This window comes from Coregonus clupeaformis, chromosome 18 (assembly GCF_020615455.1).
Source record: "Coregonus clupeaformis isolate EN_2021a chromosome 18, ASM2061545v1, whole genome shotgun sequence".
NCBI classification, from domain to species: Eukaryota; Metazoa; Chordata; class Actinopteri; order Salmoniformes; family Salmonidae; genus Coregonus; species Coregonus clupeaformis.
Window position 1 is genome coordinate 6,431,455 of NC_059209.1, and position 11,587 is coordinate 6,443,041.

The following is an 11,587-nucleotide window of genomic DNA, read 5'->3' on the forward strand; positions in this document are numbered from 1 at the left end:
TTGCTGTTTTACCAGCCTCCAATTCCTGTGTTCTTTTTAATATGTTAGAGGGATCTTCTCTGACTTTTTAGCCTCTAGTCACAGTATTCCCCAGCAACCCTGTTGTCTGATGGTGTTTAAATATTTGACTATCTGGCAACTCTAAGGCAACTGCAGGGGATGACATTTCTACTGCTGAGAAGTTGTATTAGAATAACCATCAGAAAGCAGAGTCATCCAAATCACATGCACATTTCTAGTGTTATTCAGCCATATCTATTTTCTGTTTCAATTTGATATGACTCAGCTGGCTGTGGGTAGGACTGTATTGTAGAGTGCTTAATGGTGAACAGAGGTTAAGGGTATACTCAGCAATATGACTGTCACGATCGTCGGGTACAGAGGACCAAGGCGCAGCGTGGAAGGTGAACATATTTTATTATATGACTTTTATTGTATGACTTCATCATACACAGTGGGGCGACTTCCTGCTTACAGAGATTAACAACAGAATTCAATGTAATAGTATGTTTTTACAGTACTCAAAATGTGTAAAAAAATTAATAAAATAAAAAATAGCCTCTGTAAAAATACTTTTCCAAAATCATTGAAAATAATGTGGATTTATCTGGGATTATTTGAATCCAGGCTCTATAGCCGAGAAGGCATTTCTAAAGAATCTGGTAGTATGACAGAGCATTTAGTCCCACTATCACTAGAAAGCTTGGCCGAAAACGCCCGCAGTCCCTATGGATGGATGTGAAATCCCTAGAGACATTTCAAGTCACAAGTAATTCAAACTGACTCAAAGTGACTCTCCCTATGTGAGCTTTCATCAATGCAGATGAAGATTCCCTCTGCTGAAGCGACTCTTGAAATCTGCTGCAAATTAAGATTTACGCTTCAGTTGATTTATCTGAGGAGAGGCGGTTCGCTTCAGTAAGCTGAGGAGACACATTTGAAGTGAAATGGGGGGGATTGGTTAAATGACTGGGGTTGGGGTTGTTGAACCAAAACCAAAACTAGTTGTGAATAGCGGTCATAGTCAATTCCACAGTCAGTGTCTATTATGCTACAACGATGTGGTAAGATTTCCAGATCCATTAAACAATGTGTGTGTGTGTGTGTGTGTGTGTGTCTGTCTGTGTGTCGGTCTGTGTGTCTATGTGTCTGTCTTCATCAATATCCATCCATCCACAAACACACAGACCCCAGTTAACAAACAAACAACTGACCTCGTCAACGTTCTCGAAGGCGTTGATGACGTCGTACGGCAGGCAGGAGAGCAGGTCGATGACGAACCACGTCTTGACGTAGTTCATCCGGATCAGCTTGGGGTCCGAGATGACCTCTCCGGCAGGCCCCACAAATGTGGTATGGAAGTTGAGCACGATGTCCACCAGAAAGATGACATCCACGATGCTGTCCACCACCAGCCAGGTGACGTTGTTCTGCTTGGTCTGGAGGAGTAGAGTAGAGAATCTTTATTACTTAAGTAGTAGAGTAGAGAATGAATATAAGTTATCCCTGAGTGGCAATTTACTTTACAGCTGGTACATAGTCAATAAAAGTACACACAAACAGAGTAAAAATACAAAAAAAAACAGCTTGCTAAGGTTCGGTTTGGGGTTTAGAGTAAGGGTTAAGGTTAGGGTAAGGGCTAAGGTTAAGGTTAGGGTTAGTGGGTAGTTGAATAGAGTTTAGACCTTGAATGAGACGTTGTAGGGCACCATGATGGCTGTGTAGAAGGTCAGGATGAGGATGACCCAGTCCCAGGTGGTCTTGAAGGCGCAGTAGTGGAGGATGATGTGGGGAGGAGTTTTAGGCGTCTCCTGCTTGTACTGTGGGAGGATGTCTGAGCCCAACTGGAGGACCTACGTTTGGTTAAGAAATGGTTGGTAACGAGTCATGAATGAGTCAGTGTTTGGTCCAATTCAAGGTTAGCCTTGTGGAACCAGCCTGATCGCGGTTACCATTCTACGCAGCGATCAGGCTGGTTCCACAAGGCTAACCTTGAATTGGACCAGTGTGTCATTTGTTTCTCCTGCTATTCACCATTTCAGGTGTGCGTTTTTACTTAGTGTACACAAAAATGACACCATTTTAGTTTGTTATGACAGTGTCTCTTATTGTATGAGAGCGATAACTTTGATATAACACTCATAATCTAAAATAGTGAGTAATTACAATCTAATGACTGCAGTCTTTTGGACCACACAAAGACAGTTCAGTGTTGCCTTGATTTCGTCGCTCAGTATCTCTTTATCCCAATCAATATAAAATACAAAATAAGAGTGGAATTCCTCTCTCCCTTTATATACTGTTTGTATAAATTGATGGAACTTTCCAGGATCAACAAATAAACAAACGGTAGCCATTTTGTTTTATTTTACCTAAGCTATCAAGCACATCTTCCCATTAGTAAACAGAGCACCTTATCTGACCATCTAAACACAATTAGCTTTTCCACCATTTTTCAAGAAACAGGATGTTGCTAGAAGATGGTGGTGGTAAGACATCTTGGACTAGTCCCAGAAGATGTCAGAGGAGATATCTACCCAAACAGTCAGTCCCCTTGGGATTTCAGAGGCCTAAGGACTATTCAATCAAACCAGCATTACAGCATGGTATATACACTGTAGACTGTAGCATAGACGGCTCCATTATTCAGAGTAAAAAAAGTGTAATCAAGTCCATAAACAAGTCCTCGGTCCTTTTACGCACTGATTATAAGTGAGTTCACTGATTATAAGTCATTCTGGATGCTAAATGAGTAATGCAAATGTGCATTTAGGTTACACTACTCCACAGCACAGGTCATAGGGCAGGGTTCCACAATGGGCGGCCCACGTGCCAAATTCTTTGTCAAATACTAGATCTGTTTCGGCTTCTTGCGGTCAATTTGCAGTGTACAAATTATTTATAATTATGTTCCTGCCCCCCGACAATGCGCTCTAGAAAGAGTTGGCCCACGGCTGAATGTAATTGCGGACTTTTGCCATAAGGGTTTATGGTCAGGACTATATATAGAGTGATCATTCATATTAGAGTTGTGTCTGTCTGCAGAGTTACAGCTGCCCAGGTGGCCAAGGGTTTGCGGTCTACTGCTTTGGGAACGGAAAGACACACTTCATTTAGCACAGAAGTAGCGAGTGAGTATGGGGACAGGATTAGGCATTTCATCTGAAGCTAAACAGAAGTGGGCTTGGAAACACGAGAGGGTTGTTCCTTCCAGACACTCTTAGGCAGATGAGTGCGTATCAACAGGGACAGACGCACACACTCTACCTCAGCCAGACGAGAGTGCTTGTGGACGTTCTCGCCCTTCTGGACGGTGGGTGCCAGCTGCTGCAACACTCCACGACTGCTCGTCAGGGCCCGGGTGAGCCGAGCGAATTTACCCCATCCTGAATGACAGAGTCAAAGAAATGTGGAATACCAAATCAACCCATATCCACTCCCTTTAGCCTTGAAATCTAGACTGAATCATGCTGCATTTAAACAAATGTGATACTGAGCTAAATTCAGCCTGAATTTTCAGGCTACTACTCCCTACTCCCTACTCTGTAGAACTGAAAAGATTCGATAGGTGTATTCAATATTGCGGAAATTCTTCATCGCTTATTAGATGGCAAATGGAACTATTACCATATGCTTATACCTATCCATTCCTTTCAGATTTACATGAACTGCCTAAAGACAAGTGCTTGGATTTGGAATTCTGAGAAAGTCCAACATTACTGGTTCAAATGATCAGACAAAAATGTAAGTTGTAATGTGAAATGCTGCACTGTGGTACAGTGAGGGAAAAAAGTATTTGATCCCCTGCTGATTTTGTACATTTGCCCACTGACAAAGAAATGATCAGTCTATAATTTTAATGGTAGGTTTATTTGAACAGTGAGAGACAGAATAACAACAAAAAAATCCAGAAAAACGCATGTCAGAAATGTTATAAATTGATTTGCATTTTAATGATGGAAATAAGTATTTGACCCCCTCTCAATCAGAAAGATTTCTGGCTCCCAGGTGTCTTTTATACAGGTAACGACCTGAGATTAGGAGCACACTCTTATAGGGAGTGCTCCTAATCTCAGCTTGTTACCTGTATAAAAGACACCTGTCCACAGAAGCAATCAATCAATCAGATTCCAAACTCTCCACCATGGCCAAGACCAAAGAGCTCTCCAAGGATGTCAGGGACAAGATTGTAGACCTACACAAGGCTGGAATGGGCTACAAGACCATCGCCAAGCAGCTTGGTGAGAAGGTGACAACAGTTGGTGCGATTATTCGCAAATGGAAGAAACACAAAATAACTGTCAATCTCCCTCGGCCTGGGGCTCCATGCAAGATCTCACCTCGTGGAGTTGCAATGATCATGAGAACGGTGAGGAATCAGCCCAGAACTACACGGGGGGATCTTGTCAATGATCTCAAGGCAGCTGGGACCATAGTCACCAAGAAAACAATTGGTAACACACTACGCCGTGAAGGACTGAAATCCTGCAGCACCTGCAAGGTCCCCCTGCTCAAGAAAGCACATATACAGAGTCGTCTGAAGTTTGCCAATGAACATCTGAATGATTCTGAGGAGAACTGGGTGAAAGTGTTGTTGTCAGATGAGACCAAAATCAAGCTCTTTGGCATCAACTCAACTCGCCGTGTTTGGAGGAGGAGGAATGCTGCCTATGACCCCAAGAACACCATCCCCGCCGTCAAACATGGAGGTGGAAACATTATGCTTTGGAGGTGTTTTTCTGCTAAGGACAACTTCACTGCATCAAAGGGACAATGGACGGGGCCATGTACCGTCAAATCTTGGGTGAGAACCTCCTTCCCTCAGCCAGGGCATTGAAAATGGGTCGTGGATGGGTATTCCAGCATGACAATGACCCAAAACACACGGCCAAGGCAACAAAGGAGTGGCTCAAGAAGAAGCACATTAAGGTCCTGGAGTGGCCTAGCGAGTCTCCAGACCTTAATCCCATAGAACATCTGTGGAGGGAGCTGAAGGTTCGAGTTGCCAAACAACAGCCTCGAAACCTTAATGACTTGGAGAAGATCTGCAAAGAGGAGTGGGACAAAAGCCCTCCTGAGATGTGTGCAAACCTGGTGGCCCACTACAAGAAACGTTTGACCTCTGTGATTGCCAACAAGGGTTTTGCCACCAAGTACTAAGTCATGTTTTGCAGAGGGGTCAAATACGTATTTCCCTCATTAAAATGCAAATCAATTTATAACATTTTTGACATGCGTTTTTTTGGATTTTTGTTGTTGTTATTCTGTCTCTCACTGTTCAAATAAACCTACCATTAAAATTATAGACTGATCATGTCTTTGTCAGTGGGCAAACATACAAAATCAGCAGGGGATCAAATACTTTTTTCCCTCACTGTATATCTCTCAATAATGTCAGCAACCCACATTTGTAGCTGTCCAAAACCAATTGTATCTACTATCCTCAGCTTGATCCTGTCCTCATTAAAACAGAATCTTCCTTAGATTATCTGAAATGCAGTGTCACGCCAACCTTTCACAGAGTCATCCTCAATGGGCTGTTTGAATGCAGTGATGTCACTGAACGTGCACAGAAACAACACCACCTTGTCCTGCTCATTCCTGATAGGAGCGATCTTCACAAAGAACCACACCGGCATCCCTGCAGGAAACACAAAATGATGTCATGATATCTCTTCATATTCTAATGTATCGCATAAGTAATTGATTTAACAATTGAATTTGATATGATTCAATCAACAGAGATCAAAGAAACACTTACGATTCTTCTTATACATGAGAATTTCGAACGAATTCATCTCATAATTCTCAAAGGTCTGTTGCACTTTCTCACCCGTCTCCTTGTCTGTGAGCTCCCCATACATGAAACTGAAAATTGCATTGTTGGTGCTAATTTACATACAAAACAAATAAAACTGGATAATACATTCAGATTCTACCAGAATTTAGGCAGATATGACACTGTTCTTGAAACGAATTATCCCAGCTACAAAGGCCTCACTAAAAACACTGCCGGCTCACAAATAACATAGTTAAGCCATCTGTATAAGCACTGGTCACAGCGAATGTCATGTTGAATTGACATAAATACAAAGTATGTGTACTACTACTTCAGAGGTACATTTGAATTCCTTACTACCTCTATTGTTTCTCCAAAACACTTGACTGCTGTAGACTGAAATAACCCACATTTGCATGGAACAAACATTGTCAACTTATGTCTTATAGTAATAATAGGATTACTAATGTATAGATTATACTGTATGTTTATACGTTTAAGGGCCAGTCTCCCGAACCCAGATTAAGCCTATTCCTGGACTAAAAACCACTTTTATTAGATATTTTCCATTGAGTATGCCTTTAAATCGTGCAATCTGCAGTTCAAACCATAACAAAGCATTTACCCTGCCACTGTTTTTGGTAAACAAGCTGTGGGGTGGGGCTGGAGAAATGTAACCGCTCTCAAATTCATGGACAGCGCTATGCATACAAGGATTGACCATCCGCGATATTAAAATGATAGTTTTAACCATGTTTTGAGGCTATACAGTGTTTGTTTACAATCTTTACAAACAAAGGAGTAAAACAAGCTTTTATTTTGGGTTCTGATGGGATATGACAGTTGAACAGCTAATGAGGCATCTTTAAGATATATTCTTCAAGAATCAATGGGTATATATTATAATAATTTAAATCTAAAAATGGATGTAGCAAACGCAGACTGCCCCTTTAAATCTGGGTCCAGGAAACCAGCCCGATATCTTTATATGTTAATGTAGCTATACTGTATTTATACTCTACTGTATAGTATTGCTGTCAGTGAAACAAAATGCTGACCCACAAAATCAGTGGCACCATAATGCAGTCATAAGTAGCAACGTAAGTACCTGCAGGTGCTACTCTTCTGCATGACCTCAGCACGGTGGTAACCGGAGAGCTTGCAGAAGCCGTCGTTGCTGTACACAATGGGCCAGTCCACAATCTGGGCATTGCCCAGAACAAAGTTGGTATCTGCCCAGGGAGGGAAAACAACATGAAACCTGGTTCAGAAAGAACTGATAGAAACTACTACAGCACTATTAACTGTCTGTAACTCATTCTTTTACTTGGAATTTATAAGGTAACTGGATGTAGGCCTACTTGTCTTTATTTCATGAATGATTAAACATGGCTCAAATATATCCAAACCTGTACACATAAGTTATCTGTGGTTCCTCGTATATAAGATGACAGTTGATGATAGTTTTTTTATTACGAATAAGTTGTTGTTGTTAGAATTATATACTGGATGTAATGTATTTGTATTTTGTATTGTTTTAGTGAGTATTTGTATTGTGGCTGTGTAACTGCCCTTCCCTTCTCTGAGACTACGGGTGCAAATTAGCTTTTGGCTAACCTCGGCACATTTACATGGATGTTGCATTATTGTAATATTGATGTTGATTAATGTACATTGTACCCTATAAATTAAATTAAAATAAAAAATGTTATCAAAATTGGTAGTCAGCTAACAAGATATAGTTAGGTAAAACCAGGTATTACTGTAATACTGAGCATTACGGCATATTGTTGAGTACTAACTGTTACCATCTAATATCTAGATAAATATCAGGCAGCCTAATTAGCGCATTGTAAAATAGGAGGACACAGCTATTACAATTGTGAGGTATTTTAGTAGGTTTGAAGCATACTTAATATACTACCATATTTCTAAATATGTACTGCCAACTACAGTATGTGAATGTAGAATTTATTGGACATGAAATACATGTCGAACTCCACAATAGAAACAGTTGAAAGAAAGCATCTGAAATTTTGCCAAGATGATACATTCAATTGGCAAAGATGTTTTACTTGTTGTGTAAATTGAATCCGAGGCTAGGTTGAGAGAGGGAAAACGTAACAGTGAAATCAATATGCTGACACAAAATCCACCACTGTTGTCTTAAAAATTATAGTTATATTATGGCTACAGCCCAACCGATATGACTAATACATCGTCTGCCAATATTAAATCGGCCAATATTAGCCTGATTATTGCATACTTTTAAATTTGCAGAAAGCTCCTACATTGAACCAGTTGAATCTTAGACAGTGTTTAAGGGGGTTACGATACGACACCACATATCCCTCTTGTGTAGTATTGGACAGATTCAGGTGCCTGTATCCATTGTACCACAACTTTAAGCCTGGTAAATGGGTCTTGCCTGTTTCAGTGCAACCTGACTGTAACATTATCATTGGCTGGGGCAGTGGTACCAATCGTTATAACATTGTCTATCGTTGGCTAGGTAGGCAGAGATACAGCAGTAGCAGTGACCTCAGAAGGTGCTGTGTTGTGTCTAATCGTCAGGCGTCACTTGTAAGACTACATTCGTTACAGTTTCATTCAATGGCCCAGTTCTAGGTGATGAGCCAGCACCTTTCAAGAGGCAGGGTGTTTTGCCCTTCAACCTTAGCTGCCCCTTTCCAAAACTCTCTGAGCAAACCATGAGCGGGGACTACCCCATTTGTGAAGTGGTCTTGGTCCCATTATACATAACGTATGTGTCTATAATGGGGAGGGGGTGGGGGGAGAGAGAGCATAAGATGTTTTCCTCTCGTCTTGCACGCTTAGGGGATGTATGTATCAAGTGTTTCAGATCAAGAGTGCTGATCTAGGATCAGGTCCCCCCTGTCAGCTTATTCATTGTAATCTAAAAGGCAATAAACGCTGATTCTACATTGATTTATTTTGTATTTACAGTATACTTCATCTCACTCTTAAGAAAATATGTATTCTTCATCAACTTCACAGCTGACACATGTATGTTGTTTAACAGCAATGGGAAAGATTTTGACAACACAGACCGACATGAGACCGTCACAAGACCATCACAGGCATTGGGTATGTCAAAACATAATGTTTCACAAGACTGACACAACGCCTTGAAAACATGGGGAGTTGTAGGGAAACTGGAGGGAGTTTATCTACTAGAGTTGCATCAAGTCTGGCAATCCATCGTTACCTTTAAACCAAAACAAAGACGTGTGACCTATCCAACTACAGAAGCAATGGTTAACATTTTTGTGGTTGAAGTGCACAATTTAAAAGCTCTCACATTTTAAGAGTTCTCACCTATAATATGCCTTACAAATAAATGGCTTCTGTAATCATTCTTAATCAACTTATTTATCAACTATATCCCACATAGGATAGTATCAGGAATGAAAACAGGGGAAGCAAGTGCATGGAATATTTGAGGGTGAAGCTATTCACTATAAGTGAGGTCAATGTGATACAAAGTGGATAAGAAAAATTGGTCTAGAGGAACACAAACAAGTCTATGGTGGATGATTGGGGGAGGAACATAAAGGGGACATGACACCACTTCAAAACATTGTTTATACCTGTCTGTCTATGTGATAATGTCCAAACTGAAAAGTTGAAAAGGAAAGTGGTTAAAGCAAGAGGCAAAAAACAGTGTTAAAAACATATAAATTAATTAACCAAAACAAAAGCATGCCACTTCCCGAATAACTCAACAGATTCCTTTTGCCCAACATGTCTGGGAGCCTCCACAAACCAACTCATTCTATAATCCAGACTATCAGAAAAACACTTTTAATTTGGGTTTAAAACATGAATCATATAAGTATGTCAAGAGGAAAATGTTAATCTATTCATTTAGTTATGCACCAATCATGTGGAATACAGTGGATGATTTGGTTTATTTGTAGGTGCAGTACAGTTAGTTGCCTGGTAAGGAATACCAATGGTAGACACAGCTATGTATTCGAGTTGTTTGTTGTAAAGACAACATCCATTAAATACCATTATTGTTTGAATTGTTGAATCATTCTTTGCATAGCATGCTGGCTGTATAAATGTATAAATCAAATAGGCTAATCAAAATAAATCAAATAGGCTAATAAATAAATCAAATAGTGTCAATAGTCGGTTAGTTGTCCTGAGTGTTTTGGTTTTAATTCAATAATTGTTGTTCAATGATTGGCCTATAGGCTATCATCCACAGTGTTTCTTCCTACAAAATAAAAAACGAACACATTCCTACCATTGGATCGTCGGACGATGTTCTCGAGAAAAGTGTTTTGTGGGGCCACAAGTCCTCGACGTCCACCTGCCATTCCGCCTCGTCATTCAACGTCGGTAAGAAGTGAACGCTTTTAGAGTGAACGAATGCCTGAAGTATCCGTAGGATGATACAGCTGCTCAAATCTCCGGTCTTCTGCTTTCATGGTCCCTTTTCTGCTTAGATATGATGAGCGGAAGAATCCCTCACCTCATGCTGTTCGACCGCTCGTTCCGTGGCTGTGCTCCCCCTGTTGAAGACGGGATGCATGCAGAGAGCGCATCTGTCTCTCGTCTCGCATCTTTGCACATGGGTACCCCACCCGGGCACCCCCACCCCCACAATCGCGTGAACGAATACCGAGTAGGCTACTAACAGCCCTGCGTTTAGGCAATGAAGCACACGTTAGGCCTTCTACTGAAACCCCAAAAAACTAAATAGGAATTACAAAAATGGAAAACTGACTGGAAATGAGATTTTTTTGCGCAGTGGATTCCGGGAAAATAACACAGCTATAGCTTGCACTTCACACTGGTTGGTTGTGCGTACTCATCGCCTTTTTTATGATGCATGAACATAGGCTAATAGGTCACTGTGGGGAATTCGAGGAGGTAGCCCGCCTTCAGAAGTGCAAGGACTGACATCCCAAGGACGCCACACATTAGAAGGACGCAACACACACACACACACATAGACAGACAGAGAGAGAGACAGAGCGACCAGGGTTGGGTAGGTTAGGCTACTTTCTAAATGTAATGTGTTAGTTACTAGTTACCTGTCCAAAATTGTAATCAGTGATTTAACTTTTGGATTACCAAAACTCAGTAACGTAATCTGATTACTTTCAGTTACTCTTGGATTACTTTCCCTTTAAAGGAAAACGCCACCCCAAAACTCTTTTGGTATTTGTTTTATTAGTCCATTGTTGATATAGTCCCAAAATGAATTGCATCATGCAAAATGCATCATACTGGCTGCATTTCTGTATTTTGAAAGTTATATATCTTGATAACTTGTTTGTTGACATGCAAAACATTTTGGGACTATATCAACAATGGACTAATGAAACAAATACCAAAAGAGTTTTAGAAGAAGACAAAAAGGATCCATCAAACACATTTGGTGTGTCATCATAGTGGTCTCTGACTTGTGGTCATCATTTGGTGTGTCATCATAGTGGTCTCTGACTTGTGGTCATCATTTGGTGTCATCATAGTGGTCTCTGACTTGTGGTCATCATTTGGTGTGTCATCATAGTGGTCTATGACTTGTGGTCATCATTTGGTGTGTCATCATAGTGGTCTCTGACCTGTGGTCATCATTTGGTGTGTCATCATAGTGGTCTCTGACCTGTGGTCATCATTTGGTGTGTCATCATAGTGGTCTCTGACTTGTGGTCATGATTTGGTGTGTCATCATAGTGGTCTCTGACTTGTGGTCATCATTTGGTGTGTCATCATAGTGGTCTATGACTTGTGGTCATCATTTGGTGTGTCATCATAGTGGTCTCTGAC

The 11,587-nt window shown here is 40.8% G+C and overlaps 1 protein-coding gene across 3 annotated transcripts in view; it reads right to left on the reverse strand.

Annotated features, from left to right (window-relative positions):
* LOC123480987 (potassium voltage-gated channel subfamily H member 1-like) overlaps window positions 1-10,373 on the reverse strand; it is a 91,021-nt gene extending 80,648 nt beyond the window's left edge. The window contains exons 1-7 of one of the 3 annotated variants that reach the window (XM_045226761.1): window positions 10,056-10,361; window positions 6,888-7,011; window positions 5,762-5,868; window positions 5,513-5,641; window positions 3,268-3,386; window positions 1,686-1,853; window positions 1,215-1,439 (exon numbers count right to left, since the gene is read on the reverse strand). In XM_045226761.1, coding sequence (XP_045082696.1) covers window positions 1,215-1,439; window positions 1,686-1,853; window positions 3,268-3,386; window positions 5,513-5,641; window positions 5,762-5,868; window positions 6,888-7,011; window positions 10,056-10,128 — 945 coding nt within the window. In that variant the 5' untranslated portion in view covers window positions 10,129-10,361. Of the gene's footprint in view, window positions 1-1,214; window positions 1,440-1,685; window positions 1,854-3,267; window positions 3,387-5,512; window positions 5,642-5,761; window positions 5,869-6,887; window positions 7,012-10,055 lie in introns of all 3 variants that reach the window. The other 2 variants (XM_045226762.1, XM_045226760.1) reach the window with 2 other exon arrangements.
* Window positions 10,374-11,587: the final 1,214 nt, after the last annotated feature.